We start from the raw sequence: 27,981 nt of genomic DNA on the forward strand, positions 1-27,981 counted from the left end.
CACCTCACTGGCCTGGGTTTGGCTATTTCTGAGGGAGAGGGAAAGGATGAGGAACACCCAGATGGCTAGCCTGGAACCACAATGGAAACACAGCGGGAGGAGAGGGCTTGGCTCTCTTGCGACCCCTAAAACAGGAGCGGGGTGGAGTACCAAGAGACCGGGAGGCCCTTGGGCGTTTGGCATCTTCGATGACTTCCAACCCCCCTACTCCCTGTATTCCTTAGTCCTGGCTTCCTGTGAGGGGTCCAACCTGGATGTGGAGAAGCCCATCGTGTTCAGAGAGAATGCCGCCGGCTTTGGACAGACTGTGGTCCAGTTTGGTGGATCTCGGTAAGAAAACCCTGCCTGCTCTCCTAACCCCTTTCGGGTCCTGCAGGCAGGTAGCTGCTGGTGGCACACGGGAGAAATGTGCCTTGGGTGAGAGAGAAGTCCTCTCCTGTCTCTTCTGAGGCCCCTGACACCATTTGGGCCCAGGAAGGACGGCAAAACTGGAGGTAAGGCCTAGCTTTGCCCAGGAGCCTCTGAAGCTCCCTCCATCCGGGGCTTCTCTGGGTGTGGCCAGGGAAACTGCCCCAAACCCACACTCACTACACTTGCAGTCTACTGTTCTACTGTGAGGCTCCTGGATTGCTGATGGTTTTACCCTGGCTTTTGTGTTTTGGAAGGAAGGATGGAAGCAGAGAAGCATGCTGGGGTTGGAGGTCCTTGGCCCACTTAGCTCTGGCACCTCTCTGCAGATACTCCATTTCTGCCCAGTGGCCACGAGCTGGGCATGGTCGGGGTTGAGGAAATTACCCCCAAAAGCTTGAGGGATTGAGGGGATGCTTAGAAACTACCAAGAGACTAGGAGACAGGGGAAAATCTCGCCCCAACCCCAGGAGGCCCCACATTTTTATTTTGCATCGATAGCCACAAATGATACACCTGCTCCCCTTGCCCCTCCCCTGCACTCCTCTTCTCTTGTCCTAGAAATGAGGACCAAAGGATTTCAAGTCACATGCCACATGGGTATAAATCAAAGTGTGGGAGGCCTAGGGAGGAAGGGAGCGAACCCAGGAGGGAATTCCAGACTGCTCCACAGGGGAGGTGGTAGTGAGCCTGAGAACACCAGGTTTCACAGGCCAACAGGGAGCCGCAGAGGCCCCTGAATTCTGTATAGCCACCCCTTCACCCAGCCGGCAAGCTGGGGAGATGGGAAAGCATCAGCTGCAGACTCTAGGTTCCAGGGTCTGGGTTTTTTGTTTTGTTTGTTTTTAATGCATAGACTGGCGCACGAATCTAAAGGGTCCAAATCACTGATGTGTTTACACACATATATGCCAGGGTAGCTGTTGTTCAGATCAGTACATAGTCCATGCCATCCTACCCCTGATGGGCACCCAATAAATCAGAAGATAGCCATCATCCCCACATCTCTCACCAGAAATTTGTTTTTAGGTTCCATTAGTAGTTTCCTGATTGCTACAAAGCTACAGTTTGTCCTGAAAAAAAAATTTAATAATGGAAACACTAAAAAGATTGAATTTCTTTAGAAAAAATGGGTTTGACAAAGCAAAATCAAGTTTGTTCTTCATTATTGCCACCAAGTCCCAAACCCTATAGCTAGCCGTTAGGTTTTCCTCAGGAAGCTCTTGGACGCCCCTTGAATCATGCATGACACACAGAATTGTAACTTTCTGTAAAGCAACCTCTTGAGGAAAGAACCTTTAGAAGTCCATTGGATTAAGACTGGCTTGGTTGATGAAAAGATATCAATATTTGTTTGCTTTTCTTGTCTGGATGAGGAGACAGTTGGTAGTGATAAAATGTTTCCAATTAAAAAATATCCCCTTGAGGCGTTTTTCAAGAAAACTATTTACATTTCTACTATGAAGTTTAGATACAGATCTGATATAACCATGTTAAGTTGTCCAATTTAAACTGCTTACATTATATTGAAGTTTTCCAGTTAACTATAATCACCTTTGTTTGAAAAGCTTATGGTCTCAAAAAGTTGTTCCATTGAACTCAAGGTGACTGTTTCTCAGGTGACTCAGAATGGCTGATTCCTAATGTGTTCCCATGACTGGGAAATGTCATTTTTGGTGCAATTTTTTTTTTTTTGGTAAAAAAAATCCAAAGTATTTATTCACGCAGCTATACATGTGCATGCACATGAAAAACAAGCCAGTGAGCACCCTTTACATGCATGTGGATAAAACACAAGACTGACTTCTAAACTGCCTCTCAGGTAGAAAATGCCCCAAACTTTCCCACAGTCTTACTTCCTCGTGGCAAGAGAGTTCCTTGTACCCAGGGTGCTCCTGGTCCTTCTCTGACTGTGTGTGTTGTGGTTGTTCTTCTAGACTCGTGGTGGGAGCCCCCCTGGAGCTGGTGGCAGTCAACCAAACAGGACAGCTGTATGACTGTGCACCTGCCACTGGCACGTGCCAACCCATCTTACTGCCCAGTGAGTGACTGGACCCAGGGATGAGCACTCCCAGCCCTCCTAATGTGTTCCTTCAGTGGATCCCAGCTAAGACTAACCCCCTCAATGAAGTTGTGTGGTTGAGTGTGACTATGTGTGTCTGCCTTCTCAGTTCCCCTCGAGGTTGTGAACGTGTCCCTGGGCCTGTCCCTGGTGGCTGCCACCGATCACTCCCAGTTGCTGGTGAGTCCCCAGAGGGTCATGGGAGGCATGGCAGGCACTAGAGGAGGCTGAGGGTAGAGATGGGAGTCGGGTGGAAGAGCATGTCTGGGAAGCACTGCTCATGGAGGCGGTCTCTGTCTTCAGGCCTGTGGTCCAACTGCGCAGAGAGCTTGCGCGAAGAACATGTATGCAAAAGGTTTCTGCCTCGTTCTCGGCGCCAGCTTGCAGTTCATCCAAGTGATCCCCGCTGCCCTGCCAGGTGGGTTTGTTGGAGACAAGGCTTCTGGGGAGCACGGCTTGCATTGTGTGGTCAGAGAATGAGGCCTTCTTCTCTGCCCCCTTCTGGGGGGGGGGCGCTGTGTGGCTGATCAGGAGCCTTGGCAAGCCAAAGAGGTGGGAGGGAGCACACTTTGGCCTGACGACAAGGAAGCAACCCTCAGTTGGTTATGATTGGATCAGAGGAGAGCCTGGATGCTAGCCAAGCAGGGTGTGGAAATCTTACAGTTGCTACAGGTATCTAGACACTCCTTGGTTTTCCTTTGATGGCAAACACATGTCTTAAGAAAGAGAAACCCGTGAGGGAGACAGTGTGGACGGCTCATGACTGAGCTGCCGGGACTCTTCAAACTCTCTTTCTAAGGGGGCAAATGACGGAGCTGCAGAAGATGTGATGTACAGTTGTGTGAGCGTCAATGTTGTCCACGGAGGATGGGACCTGGGTGCTGTCTCGTTGAGAGTCAGTCTGTGTAACAGCGATATATCTAGGTTTATCTAGGTTTAAGTCTTCTCATGTATTCAGGTGATAACACCTTTCTCTGGACTTTAGCTCCCTCATTGGTAAAATGGGATTAGTATTCATGTAGGTTTAAGATGAAAGGATTTAAGGTATACAAAATGTTTAGATCCCTGCCTGGCACATAACATGTGATAACCCTTATTAGTAACATTCTGTCAAACGACTGTGTATTTGCATTAAGGGGAGGGCATGGATAAATGCTTCATCTGTAGCCTAAGAGTGGAAGCCAGGAGTCACACAGGATGCTAACTGAGAGCAAGGCTTTAGATTGGAGAGGTCACAAAGCCATTAACAGTGAACATTTAGTCCATGTTCAAGCAGCAGTAATAACACCCCCAGACTAAACTGCGAGATCAGAATCTCTTTGGGGAACAGAAAGAACAGAGAAGCAGTTTCTAGGACTTTGGGAGTTGGTGAGACTGTGTCCAGCCCGAGGAGGTCTGCCATCTGAGGACCAGCGCTCTATAAGGCCTCTGGGTTGTGGGCAGGATTATTTCTATTGAGCTGGTGAGAAAACTGTGATCAAAGAGGCCCCACTGATAAAAAAGAGGCCACAGCTCAGCCAGCCTTTGTCCGGTTGGTTTATTGCTTGCTGTGAGATACTCAGCTCTACTCAGGAACTTGCTGTTGGAAGCCTGGTGGATACACTATAGAGGGAAGGAAACAGGAGACAGTTGATAGAACTTGACATAGACCTACCTGGCCTGATAGAAAACGAGGATGGTTGTTTTGTTTTAAGGCTGAAAAGACAGACAAAATTCCAGGCTGGCGACTACTCTGGTGTGTGCAGGGTCATGAGGGTGGCTGTCCTGCCTATTGCGTTGTTATTGCAACAGTAAAATTAATCAATATGTATATAGATGATGAATACAGGGTCTGTCTGCCGCTTTGTGATACTTGGCTGGGGTCACCATCATCTTTAGGTCTGCAGATAGAGGATTCCAGAGGCTTCTGTGTGGAAGGCTGGACTGTGGTCACTGCAGGAGTAAGGGGAAGTGGTGATCCTTCTCCCCAGCACCTGCCCGACCACCAGATGAATTTCACACGAGTGGCCGGCCCTGAATAGCTCCAGCCATCTTTATTTATACTTCAAAAACAAGCATGTTTTCCCATACTAACAAACATGTTTTTCCCTAACAAAAACAAATATGTCAAATACGTTTTTCCCAACTTTTACATCAAAACATCTTTTAAACCAAAAACAATGCTTATCATTTTGCTAGGTTGGCCAAATATCGAGCCAGGTACATCCTGTCTTGACAAAGCTAAAAGGTGATACACATAGGCACACATTCTCAAGAACAATAATATCGTTTAAAACTTAACAAAGCATATTTACAGAAATAGGGGTGATCTGCCTCTGATCCTGTCAGCCCTGAATCAGAACAGCTCCCAGGGGCTGGAGAGACAGCTGACGTCCTCAGACAAGAAACCTGAGAAGCATCAGCTCCCGAAGAATTTTAGGGGGAAATATTTAAGAAAAAAAATGGGGTTTCTGGGAATGATCACATCTGTCCCATGCATGACTGACAAAGTGGCACTAAAAACCGCCAAGAGAATCATCAGTATTCTGAGAGAGAAGAGAGGGTGCAGGCCAGCTATCCCCCCAGGATTTGTGCTCTACTGAAGTCCACTGGACCTTGCTTAGTGAGACTGACCGCCTGGAGTCCCTGCCTCATGTGGGACCCGTTGAACAAGCACTCATATACTGGTCAGAAACCAGACCTCACAGTTCCCAACAGGCACCCCTGAAGTCCTGGTGAGTGGAGCAGATGAAGTGGAGGAGGAGAGTGCAGAGAGGAAAAAGTCTTTCTACGTTAACGGTGTGGGGGAGGAAAGGCTGTGACACCCCAGTGTGACACCTCAGGGGTGTGCTGGTCAGCTCGCTCACCACCCCGTGGCTAACACAGGATGTGGGTGCTGGTGGAGGCAACACAGAGCCCACAACTCCACTGTGAATATGGGGACAATCTGAAAGTCCCTGTTTATTTACGTGCATGTGGTATGTCTTTCCTCTTACAGTGTGGCCTCCAGGAGGCCAGCGATAAGTATCTTTTTGAAAGTTAGGGCTGTGCAGCCTGATTTTCCCAGCAACAGATTCTGAGGCTTGAGAATGTTCTTGAGAGTATTGCTGGTAAGCAAGAGGAAGGCGATCTGGGCAGAAGGAGAGTGCTGGTTAACCAGCACTTCCCTTCCTATGGAAGGATCCTCTCCAGGGAGGAGCGAGGCCCCTGTGGCTGTGGAAGTGACCAAATGCCACCCACCGTGAGAGAGCAGAAACTTCCAAGATTCCCCAGGAACCCTCCCTAGGACTGTGAAAGCTTAGGAAACGGCTGGGGAGGGACACTGAGTTCCTGGGAAGAGGTGCATTGACTCGATGGATCGAGCTGCCTCCAGGCTGCAGAGAGCTCCAGGATGGCAGTTTCCATGTGCAGTCAGTCACCTGGGCTGGGGATACAGTGGCCCTCGAGTCACCCCTCACCACACTCCTGCTAGTAACCCTGAGTTGGACGTTGATGCAGTTGTTACTTTGGTCTGTTTGGGGCTCACTTTCTGGCGTGACTCTGTGTGTTACCAGGAAGTCTGTCACACAACAGCAAGGTAAACGGCAAGGCAGTTCTTTAGATGCTTCCCTGACCCGGTAGCTTGGGCGGGTGCTAGTTGGCCCCATCTGTAGGCGTAACCTTAGGTAACATACTTTCAGTCCAGAGGGATTCTCAGGACACTGAGAGCGATTGCCGGCCAGCTCTACGTAGCTGGTAGTGAGTGCCTTCGCACTGCAAGGGGATGGACCTGGGGGGCACACCCATTATTCACTGCAGGTGTGTTCTGCAAGCCTAGAGAATCCCTGACACATGTGATAACGGTGACAGGAATCCTCACACGGGGCCATGCCCTGTATTAATTTAAATGTGTTTGTTGATGTGGTAGGCACTTACTGTTAACCCCATCTTGGAGCTAGGGAAGCCGACGTGCAGAGATATTAAACAACTTGCCTAAATCCGTCAGCTTGGAAGAGGCAGGGCTGGGGTTCTAGGACAGGCTCTTTGGTGCCAGAATGTGACCTTGAACCACCTCGCTAAATTACCTCCTGTGCTTTATAACGCCCGCGGGGATGTGTGTAAGGAGGATTTGACTGAATTACTGCGGAGTCTGCTTGGTCCCTGGCCTTTACTTCTCCCTCCCCACTTTCCCGGCTCTTTGGGGGTGAGTGAGGACTAGGGCTTCCGCTGCCCGTGGGAAGAAGAGGCAAGGGCCCACTCTGCCTGGGAAACCCAAGACTGCGCTCCAGGCTCTGTTGAGTAAGACGGAATTCTGGGCCCCAGGAGATGGTCTCGGCCCATGCAGGCATCTGACTCCTCTCCCCTTCACTGCAGAGTGTCCAACACAAGACATGGACATTGCTTTCCTGATTGATGGCTCCGGCAGCATCGATAAAAGTGATTTTAGCCAGATGAAGGCCTTTGTCAAAGCTTTGATGGGCCAGTTCGCGAGCACCAGCACCTCGGTGAGTAGAGGACGTGGTGGCCTGTGGAAGGGCGGCACAGATGTCGGAGGGCGGCCTCACACAGCTCAGGGGAGAGAGAGTCCAGTGGAAGAGCTCTTGGCGGGGCTATGAGCCAAGGGCAAGGTGCTAGTTCAGGGCTCATTTAAGTCCTAACCCGGAAGTTCTCCTATGGCATTTTGTATGTATCCACATGTTCCATGCTGTTGAAAAACACTGAAGGAGCGGAGGATGATAGTGCATGCAGGATATCCTCGCACCTGGGAGACTGAGGCAGCAGGGTCATGTGACTTCAGGTTCGGCTGGACCATAAAACACGATCCTTTCCTGACCAAAAGAACAACCAATCAAAAAAAAAAAAAATAAACATGCAACAACAGCAAAGGATTTTAAGACAATTTAGCTGTGAAACCTCACTGTCGGTAACTCAAGCAAGTGAGTGGTTTCTTTATTGTATTTTCTGTATAATCCACAATATCTTTATCTTTTCTGTTTGTTTGGTTTTGGTTTTTTCAAGACAGGGTTTCTCTGGGTAGCCTTGGCTGTCCTGGAACTCACTCTGTAAGCCAGACTTGGCCTTGAACTCACAGAGATCCGCCTGCCTCTGTCTCCTGAGTGCTGGGATTAAAGCCGTGCGCCACCACTGGCCGACCAATATCTTTATCCTAAGGTATATGGGAAATGCACTGTAAATCCAAAATCATTCCAAAAGAAAAGGCCGATTGACAATAACGGCAGGGCCACTGGAGAGACGGCTCAGTGGGTAAAGGCGCCTGCCACACCAGCCCGAGGACCGGAGGTCTGTCCCTGGAACCGGAAGGAGAGCATCAACTCCTAAAGTTGTTCTCTGACTTCTTTTTTGTTTGTTTTTTGGAGACAGGGTTTCTCTGTGTAGTTTGGTGCCTGTCCTGGATCTTGCTCTGTAGACCAGGCTGGCCTTGAACTCACAGAGATGTGCTTGGCTCTGCCTCCGAGTGCTGGGATTAAGGGTGTGTGCCACCACCACCCAGCATTGTTCTCTGACTTCTACATGCACATCGTGGCATGTGTATGCCTGCACACACACACACACACACACACACACACACACACACACACACACTACAGAGGAGGGGTGAGGGCAAAGGAGGAGGGGAAATGGGTGGCGCAGGGAAGGGACTGTGGAGAGTCCTGAACCTGGGGCTCCCTTGGCTTTTGCAGTTCTCACTGATGCAGTACTCAAACATCCTGAAGACCCATTTTACCTTCACCAAATTCTGGAGCACCCCTAACCCCCAGAGCCTGGTGGATCCCATCGTCCAGCTGCAGGGCCTGACCTTCACAGCCACAGGCATCCAGGAAGTGGTGTGAGTCCCTCCAGCCTGTCGCCACCGCCGCCGCCGCCTCAGAGGCAGTACCAGCGCCTCTGCTTAATGCCGAGTCAGCCTAGTTCTTGGCTCTTCTCTGGGGGCCGTGGGAGGCTCTGGAGGACTGTTGGGGGGAGGACGGACGGGCTGTGGGCAGAATGCGTCCCAGCGCCCAGTTCCCATGTGCGAGACTAGACTCCTCTGCAGCTACTGTCCCTTTGCCTGGCTCTAGGGACCTCAACAAGCCCTTTCTTCTAGACACCTGGCCAGCCCTAGAGCCAGGTGGTCACTACAAAACTCACTAAAGGTGGTGGGTCTGGCCGAGGGTGTGGCTCTCCTGTGAGGGCGTGAGGCTGAGTGCCTGGGGTCCCTGGCTTCCTGCACACCCTTGGGTGCTGCGCTGAAATGTGATAGGGTCATCCCAAACAAGTGGTTCTCTGGCTAAATACGCTCCCTCTACTTTGTGGTGACTCTCGCACCTTGAACACAAGATGGAAGACCCGCAGGGTTCAAAGCCACGCAGTAGCACACGTCCCGGAGTCCTTCCCTAAGCACTCAGTGCTTCCCCACGCGTGGGCCTTGGAAGAGAAAGCATTTGAAGCAGAGTGACAGTGGTTCACAACCCCAGGCCTGTCCCCCACATCCAGAGTGCGCTGCATCTCTCCAGCAGCCCATACCCCAGAGCCAATCTCGTCTTTGCCCTGAACTCAGCTACTGCTAGGTTCTTTCTAGTGCTGAGTTAATTTTCTTCCCTTCTCCCTCCCTTTCCCTCCCTTTCCCCTTCTCCTTCCCTTCTTTCCCTTAAGACATTTCATTTCAAAAAGACAAAATGGTGATTTGTCTTAGTCTTCGCGTTTAGTAGGGAGTGGTGGTCCTCTCGTTCTAGCACTTGGGGGGTGGAGACTGGAGGATTAAAGATCAGGGTTATCCTAGGTCGACTTTGAGATCTGCTCGGGATATCTGAGACCAGTTCAGCCTGCATACATAGGACCTTGTGTCAAACAACTCACAAACCCCAAAATGATGGCAACAAGATTACAGGATTAAGGGTTACCCATAACCCCTCTAGGTATTCTACCATACAGAATGTTAGAGCCAAAGAGCGGTGCATGCTAATGAATCAGCGAGTTCCAGCTGCCTGGCACCATCCAAATTCTGTCACTTGCCGTTATGCAGGCTGATGGCATATGATCACAACAGGGCAAAATGGATGTTCCTCTGTTTTTAAAAGAAATCTTAAATTTATAGCATGTTCCATATTTTGCTACAGTTTTGACTTTTACTTTTCGACAAAGGAGCTGAAGAAGCCGAGTTATGATTTGTCAAATTCCCTCCCTGATGCTGGGCAGTTGGGTAGTTTCTATCAATTATATTTGGCAGGTGTTTTTGGTATGTTCTGGACTTGAGTGTGAAGGTACACAGGTACTTTTTAAACATCGGTTAGAGCTTCTACCTGCCTGACTCCCACAGGCCACTCACTGTCTCAAATAATCTTTCCCATAATCAGGCACCATTTGTGCCAGTCACCAAAGCTGGTGGCTTCAACAGCACATATTCTTTTTTTCCTAATCCAGGTGAGGATGGCAGGCCCAGCTGTTTCTGCAGATGTTCTTTCATACAGCCAGAACCCAGAGAGCTCCTCCATCTACCTGGTGCTCGTGAAGGGCTGACTAGAGGGGATGGGCTCAGCTGGGGTGGCTGGGCTTTATCTCCATGTGGTCTCTCTCCAGGGGCTGCTCCTGGTACCTCTAGCAAACTAACCAGACTTCTCTCACTGTGGCTGAAAAGGATAGCCACGGATCTAGATCTGGGTTGAGAGTACTTGCCCGGCAATGCAAAAATAAGCCACTGCATTGATCCGGATGAAAGTGAGTCACAGGGCAGACCAGGTTCTCTGTGGGAGAACCATGGAGCCATCTTTAGAGCATGGTTACGGTACAATCACTATCATTTTGCTTGGAGAGATTCAGAGGCTCAGAGAGGTTAGAGAACACAAAGGATCTCTGACTCCAAAGGTGCCCCAACCCATACTGCCTCCTAGGGCTGAAGTTCAGGGGCAGAGAGACTTCAGCAAATATCTAATATGAATACCTTTACTATTTTTTTGTTTCTAGTATAGCACTCTAAAAGGGAGCCTTTATTGTTTCCTTCCTTTCTTCCCCCCCTTTTGGGGGGTCACAGGTGTTAGTGGAGTGGGTAAGAGGTAAGGGAATAGGTGTGAGAGTCAGGGTGAGGGTGTGTGTGTCCAAGATCTCACTGTGTAGCCTAGCCAGGCCGAAAACCATGCTCCTCCTGCCTCAGCCTCCAAAGGTTGAGATGGTGGTGGACCTGCATCACCACTGCCAACTCTGGATAATTTTATAGCATGCCCAGCACAGTCTTTCTAGTGTATCCAGATGAGCTTCGGCCTTCGTAAACTGTCTTTCCAGAATCAATTAAGTCTCGATAGTCATTTCCCTTTATTCTCGGACAGGAAAGAGCTATTTCATAGCAAGAATGGGGCCCGCAAAAATGCCAAGAAGATCCTAATTGTCATCACCGATGGGCAGAAATACAGAGACCCTCTGAAGTACAGTGACGTCATTCCCCAGGCAGAGAAAGCTAACATCACTCGCTATGCTATTGGGGTACAGTCTCTTCCCTCTTGCCTGCACAGACCCAGCCCTCTCTACACCCAGAGAAGGTCCAGTGGGCTTCTACTGCTCAGATGCCACTCTGCTGCAGGTGGGAGATGCCTTCCAGGAACCCACTGCCCTGCAGGAGCTGAACACCATCGGCTCAGCTCCCCCACAGGACCACGTTTTCAAGGTGGGCAACTTCATAGCCCTGGGTAGCATCCAGAAGCAGCTTCAGGAGAAAATCTTTGCCATTGAGGGTGAGTGGGAACAAGCTCCAGCCTTGGAGCTGAAGGGATGGCTACCAATTGCCCATGTTGTCTTGATGCTCATCCTTATTCACAAGTCACCCCAAAATGCCCCATAGAACTCAGGGCCCAGACCCCATCCCTGTCCTGAGTCCTCATGCTCCCCTAGCTTTGGAGAATCTAAGTGACATGTTTCCCCACAGGGACTCAATCAACGACAAGCAGCTCCTTTCAGCATGAGATGTCACAAGAAGGTTTCAGTTCGGCTCTCACGATGGTGGGTGGAGTGTGCAATTGATGAACAGATGTCAACTCTGGGCCTTCTGTGGGCGGGATGGGACCCAGAAGGGACTAGGAGCAGATTTGTCCTTAAGTCCTCTGACTGAGTGAAGAATGTCATCCGCGGTTCTTAAGGTGCTGGGGACCAAGAAGGGCAGGAGACAGCCAAAGCCTGAACTTTCCTGGAGCACGATTCTAGTGGGTAGAGACCAAACACAAAGCACCCTCCGACTCTCCCGGGTGTCAGGATAGAAAAAGAAAGATGGTCAGGTGATACTGAGTCATGAGAAAGGGCAGTTTCTGCAGTTAGAGGGGAAAGCTACTGGAATGGTTCCGGGGAAGAAATACAGCTGTTGTGCTACAAACAGGAGAGGAAGAAGAAGGAGGAGGGGGGGGGTTGGACACAGCGGGTGCAGAGTGAGTTAAGGACAGCGAGCAGCTGGAGGGTAGGAGGGCCCAGACCACACGGACCAGAGAGAAAACAGTGCAACAAGACTTGTTTGAGAGTAGATGTCCGAAGAGATTTTCTCCTAGTTACTGGATTGAGTAGAGTGTGGCAGGAATGGAAGCAGGTTGGTTTTGAACTGGTCCCTGGAACGACGTCAAAGGTGCTGGGAGGGTCATTAGACACTTCCTTCGGTGTTTTTATATTTCTAAGCTCTCCAATATCGTAAGTTCGAAAGTGTGAAAACGAATGAGGAATGCTGGGGAGCATGAAGCTTTGCTACCTGAGGGTGCTGACAAAGACCTCGTGAGGATGTGACAATGAGATTGACTCTGTCACAGAGGAGCTGAGAGAGGGACAGGGGGTGGTCAGGACAAAGCTCCCGTATGTTTGGGAACAGAGATTAACTGCCCAGGTTCGACTGAGATGCAACCCATATTGGCATTCCAAGGGGACCAGTGATGGTCTCCTAGCATAATGCTACCTACTTACTGGGTTTGTGGAGGCCTGATGTAGGGGTGGGAGGAGGCAGGACAGATGCCAGGTACCTAGGAGGCAGAAAGGCAGAGAAGTGACTGGATGACAATGTACCAAGAGACTGAAGAGTTAAGGTGCAGAGACAGCCAGTGAAAAAAAATCAAAATGATGTTTGGAGGCAGGCTTCTTTGGATTAGGCTGGCATCCTGCTCCAGCCTGCTGAGCCCTGGGATCCTTTCCTCCCAGGATGGGCCAGTTCTGGGAGCTGTGGGAAGCTTCGGGTGGTCTGGAGGTGCCTTCTTATACCCCCCAAATATGAGACCCACCTTCATCAACATGTCTCAGGAGAATGTGGACATGAGGGACGCTTACCTGGGTAAGAAGAGGCTGTGGGAGGAGAAGGGGCGGGGTGAGCTGCCTGAAGACAGGAAAAACCTTGGCGCTGAGGTCTGGGCCCCTCAGGTTACTCCACCGCACTGGCCTTTTGGAAGGGGGTCCACAGCCTGGTCCTGGGGGCCCCTCGCCACCAGCACACGGGGAAGGTTGTCATCTTTACCCAGGAATCCAGGCGATGGAGGCCCAAGTCTGAAGTCAGTGGGACACAGGTGGGTATGGAAGAAGCCAGAGTGGAGTCTGAGAGTGGCCAGGGTGGAGAAAGAGGAGATGAAGGGACTTTGGGGCCCACGGGGGAGGCTGTGGTGCTGGGAGGGGGCAGGACCTGGCCCAGAGGGGGCATCTGTAAGATGACTTCAGGCTCGGCCCACCAGATCGGCTCCTACTTTGGGGCCTCCCTCTGCTCTGTGGACATGGATAGAGACGGCAGCACTGACCTGGTCTTGATCGGAGCCCCCCATTACTATGAGCAGACCCGAGGGGGGCAGGTATCTGTGTGCCCAATGCCCAGCGGGGTAAGTGGTGAAGGGTCCCGGCTGGTGGTGTGGGTGTGGGTGGAGGGCCGCCCAGGTTGGTTCTGACACTGACTTGACTCTGCAGAGGATCAGGTGGCAGTGTGCGGCCACTCTCCATGGGGAGCAGGGCCATCCTTGGGGCCGCTTTGGGGCAGCCCTGACAGTGCTAGGGGACGTGAATGGGGACAGTGTGACAGATGTGGCTATTGGTGCACCTGGAGAGGAAGAGAACAGGGGTGCTGTGTACCTATTTCATGGAGCCTCGAAACTGGATATCAACTCCTCGCCCAGCCAGGTGAGGCCTTGTCACCCGTCTCTTCTAGTTCCTTCCCCATCTCCATGTCAGGGCTTGGCTAAAGGCAGCTTCTGGTTGCTGGTGACAGGCGTGGTCGCTTTTCAGTTTCTCAGTAGTCTGTTCCTCTGAACTGAGCACCGTGCATCCTTGCGTGGATACAGCCTCCACTCTGCTGTGAACAGCTTTCTGACTAAGAGACCAAGCTTGGAACTTAAACTCTTGAGTCAAATCCATGGCAACAGCAGCCATCATGTGCTTTATGTTCTTTGTATAAATGATTGACTTAGATTCTGCAAGCTTTAGTCTTTTCCTGTGAAACAGAAATGATCCAGCCGACTCCTTCCTGTAAAGATAATACAGTGAGTGCATTAAGTACTCCATATATCACGTATTTTCTGGATGAACATACAAATGATGAACAAATACGTCTACTTTAATCCTGCGGCTGTATTTTTATTTCACGGCAGCTTATATCTGCAGGGCAAGCTGGAGTTGTAAGAGGGCCCCCTTTTCTCTTTGTGAGGGTCTTCTAAGACCCCTGTACTGCTTGCTCTCAACTCTTAACCCTTCGTTTCCCCTTTCACAATCCCTGTACCGTCATCTATTGGTTTTTATTTTCTTTTTGCTTCTTGATCAGCGGGTCGCTGGTTCCCAACTCTCACTGAGGCTCCAATATTTTGGGCAGTCTCTAAGTGGGGGTCAGGACCTTACCCAAGATGGCCTGGTGGACCTGGCTGTGGGAGCCCTGGGGCACGTGCTGCTGCTTAGGTGAGAACTCACCCTCACCTCACCCTTGTCCACTGTGTCCAAGTCACTTGTGCTGGTCCTTCTCCCAGAGGTCAGCATCACATCCTCAACCCTTGTTAATGTCCCCAGGAGTCTGCCTTTGCTGAAAGTGGGGATTGCCATAAGATTTGTCCCTGCGGAGGTGGCAAAAGCTGTGTACCAGTGCTGGAGAAGGATTCCCACTGCCCTTGAAGCTGGGAAGGCCATTGTCTGTCTCACTATCCACAAAGCCTCACCTGACCAGTTAGGTGAGTATTTTCCTAAAATTGGGTCCCACATCGTCCCATTAGAGGCTTCTAAGGCTATGTGCAGGGCAGAGCAATCCCAGGAACACACATCTCTTGACTTTTCCTCAGGGGCCTGAGTTCTTTTCTTCCCCTTCCTCATGCCCCCAGGCCTATGGCCTCCAGTCCAGGAAGACCCACAGCCTGTTTCCTCTCCTCCCTACCTCAGCCTCTGCCCCTGCTTAAGCTACCACATCTCTGGTTACCTACACAGAAGCAGAGACTCTCTCGGTGGCTCTCACACCTGTCCTTACAGCCCCTCACCCACTGTCCAGTGAGAAACTAGACTTGATTGATCCCAAAATGCGAAACTAGGCTCCTTGCCCCAGCCCTTAACACCCTTAAACCGCTTTCTCTTACAATTACGGAGACTCCAATCCTTTCCTACAATTCCCTCCTGCTTTGGTCCCTCCTGGAATCGTCCACCCCCCTTATCCCAGCTCTCCTCCTCCGTGTACTTTTGGGAATGTACCAACCTCTATCTCCCCCAGAGTCTTAAGAATACCAAGCTTGGAGCCCTTCTTTCCCTGGGCTTCATTCATGGTCCATGTGTTTAGCGCCTTTACTAGATGGGGTTCATGAGTGGTCTGTCTATCTGTCTATCTATCTATCTATCTATCTATCTATCTATCTATCTATCTATCTATCTATCTATCATCTATCTATCTATCTATCATTTATCTATCTGTTTATCTATCTATCTATCATCTATCTATCTACCTATCATCTATCAATTATCTATCTGTCTATTATCTATCTATCTATCTATCTATCATCTATCTAGCTGTCTATCTATCTATCTATCTATCTATCTATCTATCTATCTATCTATCTATCTATCATTTACCTATCTATCTGTCTGTCTATCATCTATCTACCTATCATCTATTAATTATCTGTCTATTATCTATTTATCATCTATCTATCTATCTATCTATCTATCTATCTATTATCTATCTATCATCTATCAATTATCTCTCTATCTCTCTATATCTATCTATCTATCTATCTATCTATCTATCTATCTATCTATCTATCTATCCGTCCATCCACCTATCATTGTCTCCATGTGTATTCCCCAAACTTGGTGCAGTCATGGAAAGTACTCAACAGGTTTAAACAACTAAATGGCAGCAGGAAATTCTCCGTTTCTTTGCTTTTGCATTTTTCCTTTTCACTCCAGGTGATGTCCAAAGCTCCATCCGGTATGATTTGGCCTTGGACCCAGGCCGTCTGATTTCTCGTGCTGTTTTTGATGAGACCAAGAACTGGACTTTGGCTCGAAGAAAGACTTTGGGGCTCGGCATTCACTGCGAAACAATAAAGCTGCTTTTGCCAGTGAGGATTTGGGGGTTTGGGGGAAAGAGGGGGAAAGGGAAAAGAGCCAAGACTAGCTTGCCAGGTCCCTTGCTATCTACTGTGTGAAGTGGGCAGAAGGAGGACATTGAGACCAGAGAGGGGAAGGCTGGGAGTATGGTCTGCTTAGCCTGGATGTGGCACTGCCTGGAGGCAGAGGCAGAGCCCGGTGATGGGAAGGAGGAAGGATCGTGGTTCTCCAAAGTTCCTTCTTTCTCAGGACTGTGTGGAGGATGTGGTGAGCCCTATCATCCTGCGCCTCAACTTTTCCCTGGTGGGAGACTCTACTTCATCCAGGAATCTTCGTCCTGTGCTGGCTGCGGGCTCCCAAGACCACGTGACAGCCTCTGTGAGTAGCCGTCCAATGGGGTCCAAGGACAGGATGGCTTCATTGTGTCTCTCTGTGCTTAAGAACTCACAACAGATCCTAATTGTCTAACACTGGCAGCAAATCCCACATGTTCCCCTCAGCTTCTTAGGTTGGCCTCGCTGGTACCCTTGCATGTGCCCAGCTAGTCCTGCTATGCCCTGACATAACCACATTCTGCACACTGCCCCTCTTCTCCCGTCTGCTGTAACTCTCATTTGAAAAACATCTCCTTCTTTCTGTGCGAAGAAAGTGCCCACCTCATCTCCTCTGACCACACTCGGCCCCAGCTCCCACTTTTCCTGTGGCTCCTAAGTCTGGCTCCTAAATGGCTGACCATCCCATTTCCAAGTGATGTTCCTGGAAACTGAAACACTCTGTGTGTGCATTGGGGACTGTCTTGGACACACATTTCTTGAGCATTGCAGCCATATCTAATTCACCTGTCGTTTTCGCTTCCCCAAACTTCCACCAGTTGAAATCTCCCATCCTATTGCTACCATTTAATAGTGTTGGCCGATGGGGCTGGAGAGATGGCTCAGCGGTTAAGAGCACTGACTGCTCTTCCAGAGGTCCTGAGTTCAATTCCCAGCAACCACATGGTGGCTCACAACCATCTGTAATGAGATCTGGTGCCCTCTTCTGGCCTGCAGTCATACATGCTGTATACATAATAAATAAATAAATCTTTAAAAAAAAAAAAAAATAGTGTTGGCCGAATAGCTGCTGCGCTGCATGTGAGACTTGACCCGACTAGACTTGGATGTGCTGAAGCCAAGATCCTATGCTATCATCCCAACCTTCAGCCCTAGGCCCATTCCTTGCTAGTGTCTCTCAGAGGGCTTGGGGCAGAGGTTTGCTAATAGTCCAATGAGGGGTTAGAGACTGATTTGAACATGGATGAGAAAGGAGCAAACCGTTTTGTGGCAGCTCCCATTTGAGAAGAACTGTAAGCAAGAACTCCTGTGTGAAGGGGACCTGGGCATCAGCTTTAACTTCTCAGGGTAAGTGCTGTCTCCTTCCATGTGGTGAACCACTTGTGACCGCCCACCCCCCTTGAGTGTCTTTCTAAAAAAAAATGAAGTCTGTTGAAATACTATCAGCTCAAAGTTCATGAGTTCCCACTGTCTTGCCTCTGCCCTTGATCCACATTCGATTTCTCTCCATGGAGTCCCTCCTTCAGGCCTGACCTTCCCTCCTCAGCCTGCAGATCTTGGTGGTGGGAAGCTCCCCAGAGCTCACCGTGACAGCAACTGTGTGGAATGAGGGTGAAGACAGCTATGGGACTTTAGTCAAATTCTACTACCCAGAAGGGCTATCCTATCGACGGATAACGGAAATACAGGTAAGCAGGCCCCTTGGACTCTATTAGACATCTAGGGCCTCTTCTGTCCCTGGTACCAAAATACTACAGGCTGGATTAATTATAAAGAAATTATAATCATTTTGGCTCATGATTCGGAACTGTAAACTTAAGAGATGCATCTGGTGGTGGCCTTGCTGGCAGAGTCTCAAGGCAGTCCAAGGAATAATATGGCAAAGATGTGTGTATGTGTGTGGGGGTGTTCTCTCCTCTTCTATCGTGAGGTCCCACATTGATGACCTTATCTAATTTTTTTTTTTTTTTTTGGTTTTTCGAGACAGGGTTTCTCTGTGTAGCTTTGCGCCTTTCCTGGATCTCGCTCTGTAAACCAGGCTGGCCTCGAACTCACAGAGATCCACCTGGCTTTGCCTCCCGAGTGCTGGGATTAAAGGCGTGCTCCACCACCACCCGGCTGACCTTATCTAATTTTAATCACTTCCCAAATGCCCCACTTCTAAATGCCACAGTCTGGTTAAATTTTTATGTTCTTAATATCTCATAACGGGGATTAAACGTCACACACAAAATCTTAGAAAACTACACAGATAAAAGTATATTAAGCCTGTGTGTCAATTAATAAATAATATTGAGCAAATAGCCATAAAAATCAATACCTAGTCAAAAGTTTAAAAAAAAAAAAACGACTAGCATCCTCACCTTCCCCAACTCTGTATTTCTCCCTATCATAACCCCATTCTTTCTCATACGATAATCAGATTTTTAACTTCCTGAGAATCACTCCCAGGTATTTGTAGTTTCGCCATCCATGAATGTGTCCCTAAATCACAGTGTTCAGTTTCATTGGTTCTTGAACTTTATGTGAATGGAAACATGGTGTATGTACTCTTCTATGTCTTGACCCTTTCCTCCTGTGTTGTCTGTGAGACCCCTCCATGCCGCGGCAGGGGGCTTGTGGTAGCTACACCATTGTGACCGAATATCTGCCAGCAACAACCTAAAAGAGGACAGGCATATTTGGCTCACAGTTTAGAAAGTGTGTTAGTCAGGTCTGCTAAGGGACAGAGCTAGAGTGAATAAATATTAAAAGGGGAGGTGCACAATTTAGAATGTGTGTTAGTAAGGGTTTTTAAAGGAATGGAACTGGAATAATGGACATATATTAAAAGGGGACGGATTAGGCTAGCTTCTAGGATGTTGTCAGGGCGGTCCAGCAACGGCTGATGCCGGACAGGAAGGCAGAGAATATGGTAGCTGTCAGTCATGAAGCTGACATCTCAGCACTCTCAGTCTGCTGATAGAGTCGTGGGGGACCCTCGGAAAGCCGCCTGTCTTCAGTCTGTGTTGAAATCCTGAAGAAGATGGATTTAATACTGGCCACAGCAACAGGATAGATGAACTTGCCAGCTGATGTGTGGTAATTCTACCAGAGAACAAACACACGGAGACCCTTAAAGCTGAGCTCTATTGCTGGCCAGCAGCTGCATAGGGAACTTGCCCAAATCATGCAGCCCCGAGTGTTACTGTTTTTGTTTTTTATGAACAAAAACCACATCCTGGTTGACACACTTTAGTTAGCAGGAGCAGTTAGCAAGAAGCAAAGCTACAGGAGCCCTAAAGCAAGGTTAGTACATTTAGGGACTGGTCTGGGTCCTGAAACCACGGATTAGGTCTTTGTTCTCATTTCGCGGGTGTTGGAGCCTCTGTACTGGGTTTTAAGATCAGAATGTGACCCCTAACACAGTGTCAGGTATGCTAAGAACCCAGGGCCTGTCACACTACAATGAGAGCAGACAAAGGACAACATTTCCTTCTTTAATGTCCTTTTCTGTGGACTGCCACCAGAGATGTGGCCCAGATTATGGTGTGTCTTCCCTCATCAAATGACCAAATTAATGAGTCCATCAGCTTGGGGTTTAGTTGATTCCAGATGTAGCCAAGTTGACAACCAAGATTAGCAGCCATCGCAGAAGGTGAGGTCTGTCATGTCATGGGAGGCACAGTGGCTGCAGCATGGTCTCTGTAGTGTAAGGATGCTGACTATGCCTCAGCAGCGAAGAATAGACAGAACTCAAGCAGGTTTCTGTATACCTCAAGACCCATTCAGAGTAGCCTGGATCATCCCAGCTAGGCTGTACCTCTCCCAAAGTTCTACAACACCGCCCCCTCCCCCCCCCCCCCCCGCCTCGGTTTGTATTCTGAGGACAGATGAGCCTGTGAGCAACCTTTCACATTCAAACCCTAATATAACAGTACAACAGTTCCACTGCTATGTGAGATCTCTGTACGAATGTGCCACAATGTATCCATTCTACTCCAATGGTTGCTTTCCTGATTTGAGCCATGACTGTTTTCCAGCTGGTATCCTGGCGCATGATGCATAATACTTCGGAAGATTTATACCACACATAGATTCTATAAACTGACCATTTTCAGAATTGGTTTTTGTCTATTTACACGTCCATGGGTAGCATGTGAGAGTTCCTGTGCCTGTCTCTCAGCTCTTGATGGTATCAGACTTTTCAACTGTCAATATGATCACACATTTCCTTGCAGTTTCATATTGTGGTCCTTTGGGTCTTCTGTAGGGGGATGTGTCTATCTACAGTTTTTTCTCCTGTTCTTGCTTGGATTTTAATAATTGGCCAGCACAGTGGCACACACCTTTAATCCCAGCACTCAGGAGTCAGAGACAGGCGGATCTCTGTGAGTTCGAGGCTAGGCTGATCTACAGAGCAAGATCCAGGACAGCCAAAACTACACAAAGAAACCCTGTCTTGAAAAAACAAAAACAACAAACAAAGAAAGAAAGGGACAAACCCCCCAGTGTGGTGGCATTCACTTTTAATACCAGAACTCTTGGGGGGCAGAGGCGGGAGGATCTCTGTGAGCTTGAGGGTAGCCTGGTGGACATAGTGAGTTCTAGGCCATTAAGGACTACCTAGGGAGACCTAGTCTCAAACAGTGATTTGCAGGAGTTCTCTACATACTCCGTTTCAGTCTCTGCCTTGTGTCTTTCAATACTATAAAAGGTGTCTTAATTCAATGGCAATTGAGTTTATCAATCTTTTCCTCTATTCTCAGTATTTTTGTATATTAACCTTGTTTAAGAAATACTTCCTCACATCCTAACATCCCAGTGTGTATGTATGTCTTTCCACCTACCCATAGACCTCGGGGGGCCTTTTCTCTTTGTCCCTCTCCCCAAGTCCATACTGTCTCTCAGACTTGTACACCAGGGGTCACTGCTTCCCTGCCTACAGCCACTCGGTGTCTACCCATTTCCTGCCACCCCTGAGGCGATGTCATGGCCAACTCCAGCAAGATCTGATCCCAATCAGGACTTGTATGGAAATCAAACTCAGTAATGACAAAGTGGTCACAGGCTAGCCTTGAACTTCTGAGTTCAAGTGCGGGCATGTGCCCTCATGCCCAATTTGTGAGGTTCCATGAATCAGGCATGAAACAACTACACCACACCTCCAGCCCAAAAAGGTGGTTAAGGGCACTTGTCACCAAGACTGATGACCTGAGCTCAGTCCCCAAGACTGGCACAGTGGAAGGAGAGACCAGGCTCCTGCAAAGTGTCCCCTGACTTCACACACACACACACACACACACACACAGAGAGAGAGAGAGAGAGAGAGAGAGAGAGAGAGAGAGAGAGAGAGAGAGAGAGAGAGAGAGAGAGAGATAAAAGCATTAATTTAATTTTAAAAAAAACACAAGTATTTCCTAGGGAAGAGATGTAGCTCAGTGGTAGAGAATTTGCCTAACATGCTTGAGTGAGGTTCCCTACCCCAAGGTTATGATAAACTATATTCCCTTTAAAAATCTTTTTAGTTTTACTTTTGTACATAAAAGTCTTTAAACAACTAGAATGTATTTTAGTGTATAAAATTAGGTAGGGATCTAATTTCATTTTTCTCTCTGGACTTTTCCTTTTCAATATGGGATGAATTCTCTTGGCACCATTTATTGAAAAGTCTGCCTTTTCTCCCTGCTCTTCAATGCTACCCCAGCCATAAGTGAGTCCCATATATACAGAGATGGTGACTGTGGACACGGGATGAAGAACGTCGCCCAGAGTCTTAGGAATGCTATCACGTGGTCCTCAGTTGGTGGCACTGTCTGGGAGGTTTGGGGGACGGCGGCCTTGCTGGAGGAAGTACATCACTGTTGGGCTGGGGTCAAGAGTGGCTTCGGGCCACTTGCAGCTTACACTTCCTGCTTGATCCTGTGGTGGAGGGTGTGAGCTCTCAGGTTTCTGCTCTGGCTGCCATGCTTGCTGTTTGCTGCCCTACTCCCCTCACGTGATGGACTCGTGTCTCTCAGGAGCCGGAAGCCAAATAAAGTCTTCTATGTTTAAGTTGCCTTGGTCATGGTGTTTTATCCCAGCCACAGAAAAGTAACCAGTGTGGTAACTTGAACTCATCTGTTCTCCTATAAGCAACCTCACCAGCACCCACTCCGCTTGGCATGTGAGGCTGAGCCCACTGACACGGAGGGCCTGAGGAGCAGCAGCTGTAGCATCAATCACCCCATCTTCCGAGAAGGCTCGAAGGTCAGTGCTATGTGCCGCCCCCACCCCCAGATCCTCAGCTCCGGCCTCATTGTCCCAACACATTCCCTTCCCTTACTTTTCCATGACCTTCTCCATTTCCGTCTCTTTTTTTCCTTCTCCCCCCAGAGCACCTTCATAATCACATTTGATGTCTCCTACAAGGCCTTCCTGGGAGACAGGTTGCTTATGAGGGCCAATGCAAGCAGGTGAGCCCAGGAGAGTGTTGGTGCCACGCCTCCTCCGGTCTTATACCCCAGCTGGCTACTGTCTGCCCAGATTCCTTCACAGTTGTCTTCCACTCTTTTTCTCCAGCGAGAATAACAAGCGGGAAACCAACAGGACTGCCTTCCAGCTGGAGCTCCCGGTGAAGTACACTGTGTATACAGTGATCCGGAGGTACTAAATCCTTAGCCCTTCCCTTGGCCCTTCGACCTTCCTCCAAGCCAGCTGCTTCTTCCTCAGCTGGCTCTTTGTGTAATTGGCATCTGAATCAGCCTGTTTTATGGTGGTGGACTGAGGCAGGATCCTTACAAAGGGCCTTGAGGGGACTCGCGCACCTCGGCGCCATTATTGACCTCTCCTTCCTCCAGTGTTTGGTCCCTCTTTCCCATGAAGCTTTGCTGCTAGACATGAACACACCAAGTGATGTTACTAGATTGAGGTTAAGGCTTTTCTGGGCATCGTGGGCTGGGAGCGTGACCTAACAGGACAGGTCTGTCACCACACAGAGGCGAGACAAGGCCAGAGAAGGGTAGAGCTGGCGGGAGAGTCGAGTGTGAAGCTGCTGCTATGGGTTTTGAAGGTGGGTAGGTGAGCAGGGGCAGGGGCAGGCTAGAGGCAAGCAAGGGGCTGCCCTCCAGGCAGCAGAGAACTGTGTGGAAGCCTGTGAGAACACCAAGGACAGGGTTTGCTGAGGATGTAGGAGAACCGGAGGGGGTCAGGATCAAACGTGTCATTGTCAATGACATGACCCATGGACGACATGCGTGAGCTTTCTCTTTTATCCCTAGGAAAACACAACACAGCTTACAGTCAACCATACTGGGGATATTTCAAGCATTTTTGGTTATTGTGGGATTTGGGAAGAGTAATATAGTTTTTTTTTAAATTATATCCATTTAATCATCTGGACAACCATATTGCTATCCCTATTTTTACCAAATAAAAAAATCTGGAGGTTAAATAGCCCACCCCTGTACTGACCAGGTAAGCCCCACTGAATGCCTCACACAAAGCCAGCTTGCATGACAGGGTTGCTTATGTGGTCCAAAGCAAGTAGGTGAAGCCCTGAGGCTTCTTCCAGAGTGGCTCTGTGCCGATGCTCACGATGCGCACAATGCTCACATGCTACACACCTCTCAAGACTGAGGAAGGAAGGCTGAGTGTTTTACTTAGGTTTGAAGAGAGATTTAAGGCCAGGAAGAAGGCTCTGTGGGTAAAGTCACCAGCTGCCAAGCCTGATGCCTGAGACCCACATGGCAGAGGTAGAGAACAGACTTCTGCATGTTGTCCTTTGTCTGCTAAATGAGCTTGGTGGCACACACCCTCCCCCAGATAAACAAATCAATGTAAAAAAAAATTTTTTTTAAAAGAAACGACATTTAGAACTAGAGATTTTAAAGTAAGAAAATGGACGCACAGAGAGAACATGTTTGGGAAGCACAGAGGAACCCCAGCTAGCACGAGAAAAACCCCAGAGTTTATGGAGAGCTCACGTGTGCTAGGTGCTGCTACGGCCCTCATTAGGGAAAAAAAGTGCAAGACTCTAGTGAGGTTAAATTGTTGGGTAGGAAGTAGTGTGTCTGACATGGGAACTCATGAAATTTGTCCCCAGTGCCTCAGTTCTGAGGCTCGAACCTGGGCCTAGTGCATGCTAAGCAAGCGTCCTACCACAAAACCACAACCTCAGTCTATTCCAGGGGCTCTTAAATGTCAAGCTGATAGTATGAAAACTGTTGGGTGGGGTATGCAGAGGTTCTGGGCAGATGATCTGGCTTCTGGGTGGTGAAGCATGTTGGCCCTTCGATTCTAATTCTTCTTCTTCTTCTTCTTCTTCTTCTTCTTCTTCTTCTTCTTCTCCTCCTCCTCCTCCTCCTCCTCCTCCTCCTCCTCCTCCTCCTCCTCCTCCTCCTCTTCCTCCTCTCCTCTTTCTTCTTCTTCTTTTTAAATTAGGCTCTCACTATGTGGTCCTGGCTGTTCTGTAACTCTCTATATAGATCAAGCTAGCCTCAGATTCACAGAGATCCATCTGCCTCTGCCTCCCAAGTGCTGGGATTACAAATGGGCACCACTATGCCCAGCCTGCTTAATTCTATTGAGCTCTGAGACAGCCAGCATTGAGAAGGCTGGAATTACAACTTACCTAATGAAATCATCAGGACAATCCAAATACCCTGGAGAAAACTTTTGTGTGTGATGCTTTTATTTATATCAGCATTGGATACCATAACACATTTTCAAAAGTAAATGTGTTCTTTATTTTTTCATTTAAATTTTATCTTCAATACTTTCATGCATGAGTGACATAGTTACATGGCCTCCATTCCTCTCTCTCCCTCTTCCTACTCCCCCGGGGCCCTCCCCCCTCTCTTTTGTGACAGTAAGTGCCAACTGAAAGTCATGGACAAGACAGATGTGTTGGCTCCCAGCTGTAATCCTTGCATTTGGAAGGCAGGGGCAGGAAGTTGGCTGCAAATCTAAGGCTGGTCTGGGATATAGTTGGAGGCCTGTCTCACAAAAGCAAAAACAAGGAACCAGTAGACAGAAACCTCTGTCAGCATAGGGGGCCCCTCCTGGCTTGAGCTCCTGGGCCACCCCCTTTCATACGTGCTCATTTGCCCCAGCACGACCATATCTGCTTTCATTACCGCCATCAGAGATAGGCCCTTACTCCATTTGTCCCAAGTAATCTAACCTCCACTCCCTAGAACCCCCGTGGGCTAATTTGTTCTGGCAGAAGATTTCCTAGGAGTTCCTGGGGCTACTCCCTATCTGCTCGACTCTATCAGCTACAGGAAATATATCAATGCTTTCTCTCCACTGTAATGTTGAACATTACAAGAGATATGCAGAAGTTGGGTCTTCAGGTGAAAATTCCTGGAACTTGACTAAGAACATTTCATGCCAAAGAAAGAAGTGAAACAATCCATGGCGGTATAAAGAAGCCGGGGCACCAAGGGAAGAGCTGTAAGTACGGTACCCGGCAAAGGACACTGCAGGGAGAGGAGTAGCATGAACGCTGAGGCTGCAGATGCGCATGGAGACGGCTGTTATTTTCCTGCATCATCTGCTGGGCCCAGCCCTCTGCAGCAAGCCATGGCTTGGACGGAGATGACGCCAGAGCTGTTTTTCACCAACACGCCATTTTCTCCAGGCAGGAAGATTCCACGAAGCATTTCAACTTTTCATCTTTCGACGGGGACAGAGGGAAAGAGGCAGAACATCGATATCGTGTGAGAAGCTAAAGGATATGCATGTCTGTCTCGGCTGAGGGTGGGGGAGACTGGAGAGCTAGGGGTAAGAGATAAATGGGGCGTCCTAGGGATCATGTCGACATCGGGTCTCCATTTCCTGCAGGTGACTAACTTGAGTCAGCGGAAGCTGGCCATCAGTGTTAACTTCCGGGTCCCCGTCCTCCTGAACGGTGTGGCTGTGTGGGATGTGGCTGTGAGGACCTCAGCACAGGTACCAGCCTGAAGTTTCTCTCTCTCTCTCTCTCTCTCTCTCTCTCTCTCTCTCTCTCTCTAATCCTTGTCTATAACAACACCACGCTCTTATCAGGAAAATGTCCCCCCACTCCCAGGGTGTCTCCTGTGCATCGTCGCAGAGGGAACCTCCTCAGCATTCTGATGTTCTGACCCAGATTCAAAGGCACTCTGTGCTGGTGAGAAAAGCCTGTGCACTGGGGGACACAGAGGGATGTAGTGTCAATCAGGGCTGTGCTGTCAGCCTGTACTTTTATATCCCCCACCCCATCTTGGAGAGCCTTTCCCCCCCTCCTCTCCTCAGCTTTATTCCTCTCTGGCCCCAGGACTGCTCCCTTGCCGACTGCCTGCACTTCCGCTGTGACATCCCCTCCTTGGGCATCCAGGACGAGCTTGACTTCATCCTGAAGGGCAACCTCAGCTTCGGCTGGGTCAGCCAGGTGTGTGGCCAATAGCAGGGGTCCACCCCCCCCACCCCCGTCCGTGTGTGCCTGATGGGTCTGGAGCATCCTTGGGTCAGGGCAGTTCTCGAACCCTGAGCTCCTCGCAGGTCCAAACTTCAGCTCTGCCCCACCCTCTCTTTTGCAGACATTGCAGAAAAAGGTGGTGGTCACGAGTGCGGCCGAGATCACATTCAACACATCTGTGTACTCCCAGCTGCCAGGACAGGAGGCATTTCTGAGAGCCCAGGTAGTGACTGTGTGGCGGGCGGTGGCCAGGCTGGTGAGAGGGCTCCTGATGCTCAGTCTGCAGTGATGGCTGGGGGATTTGCCAGCCTGGGGGGAGGATGGATGAAGGTCCTCAGCACTCAGTGCAAGTGCGGCTGCAGCTCAATGCTTGGCATAGGGCATTGGCAAAGAAGAGGGAAGGTTAGCGGCTGGGAGCCTGGTGTGTGTGTGTGTGTGTGTGTGTGTGTGTGTGTGTGTGTGTGTGTGTGTGTGTGTGTGAGAGAGAGAGAGAGAGACAGAGAGAGAGAGAGAGACAGACAGAGGCAGAGACAGAGACAGAGAGAGCACTCCTTGGTTTTCAAATCAGGTAGAGACAATGCTTGAAGAATATGAGGTCTACGATCCCCTCCCCCTCATAGTGGGCAGCTCCGTGGGAGGCCTGCTGCTCCTGGCCCTCATCACGGCCGCACTGTACAAGGTGAGCTGTTTTCCCGTCATTTTCCTAACACTCCCAGTGCTCACCACCGGCTCTGCCACGCACAGATAGGATAGTGGAAACTCGGATCATGGTTGCGGGGCGGGCTTGGGAACATATTCCATCTCTGTCACTACACTCTAATTTTAGGCAAGTTGCTTCTCCTTTTGGGGTCTCTCTCTCTCTCTCTTTTTTTTTTTTTTTTTTGCTTCTTGTTTTTTGAAGTAACAATAAGACTCACATCACAGATTGGCTGAAGTGAAACAGAAAGTCAGGGTGTGCGTGCGAATCTACCTGCCAATTAACCTGTGCTTTTCTCCTGCGGCTTAGGGTCTAACTGCTTGGCACGCCATCTGTCCCACCCCGGGACAGCTGTTTACGTGCGTGTTCTGGCACACAGCTGGAAGTTAGTTTAGTTCTCCTGGCTTCAACTTCTTCTTCTTCTTCTCGTCTTCCCTCCCCGCCCTCTTACCCAGTTTTCTGACTGACTGCATTTCACAGCTTGGCTTCTTCAAACGTCAGTACAAAGAAATGCTTGATGGCCAGCCTGCGGCGCCTACCACAGCCGGTGAGGCCGATTGCAGCCCTGAGACTCCACACCTGCTTCAGTCCTAGGAATCCGCGTTCCCATGTATCTCTGCCAGGAGGGGTTGGTCTTGTTTCTGCCTATGAATCTACTGGCATGGGAACAAGCTCTCTATGGCTCAAGACTAGCCTGGGCAACTTCCCAGGTGTGATGCCATACTTCTGAGCCGGGAGATTTTTATGCTTTTGCCCATGTATTAGACTTCAGTGCTGATCCAGGAGCAGGAGCAGGCACAGGGCCAGCATACATTTTCATATGGATAAGAATTACCCCGCAACACAGAGTGAAGAGAATATGCTCGACATACAATGTATTGCTTGTATGAAA

General features: G+C 49.3%; 2 protein-coding genes across 2 annotated transcripts in view; both read left to right on the forward strand.

The window, feature by feature from the left end:
• Itgax (integrin subunit alpha X) overlaps window positions 1–27,981 on the forward strand; it is a 109,163-nt gene that overhangs the window by 37,573 nt on the left and 43,609 nt on the right. The gene's annotated exons all lie outside the window — the stretch shown is intronic.
• Itgad (integrin subunit alpha D) lies at window positions 47–27,981 on the forward strand. Its single transcript, XM_076563416.1, has 29 exons — window positions 47–330; window positions 2,346–2,449; window positions 2,580–2,650; window positions 2,774–2,888; window positions 6,803–6,933; window positions 8,131–8,276; window positions 10,750–10,903; window positions 11,001–11,151; window positions 11,343–11,416; window positions 12,587–12,716; window positions 12,803–12,945; window positions 13,108–13,248; window positions 13,334–13,543; window positions 14,181–14,311; window positions 14,420–14,577; window positions 15,797–15,951; window positions 16,190–16,318; window positions 17,267–17,340; window positions 17,540–17,681; window positions 22,108–22,221; window positions 22,348–22,427; window positions 22,534–22,617; window positions 25,595–25,673; window positions 25,798–25,905; window positions 26,024–26,104; window positions 26,252–26,365; window positions 26,514–26,615; window positions 26,961–27,071; window positions 27,570–27,981. Exons 1-29 carry the CDS (start codon window positions 47–49, stop codon window positions 27,681–27,683), a joined length of 3,630 nt encoding a protein of 1,209 aa, XP_076419531.1. The 3' UTR covers window positions 27,684–27,981.

Source organism: Peromyscus maniculatus, chromosome 1, assembly GCF_049852395.1.
Source record: "Peromyscus maniculatus bairdii isolate BWxNUB_F1_BW_parent chromosome 1, HU_Pman_BW_mat_3.1, whole genome shotgun sequence".
Lineage (NCBI taxonomy): Eukaryota > Metazoa > Chordata > Mammalia > Rodentia > Cricetidae > Peromyscus > Peromyscus maniculatus.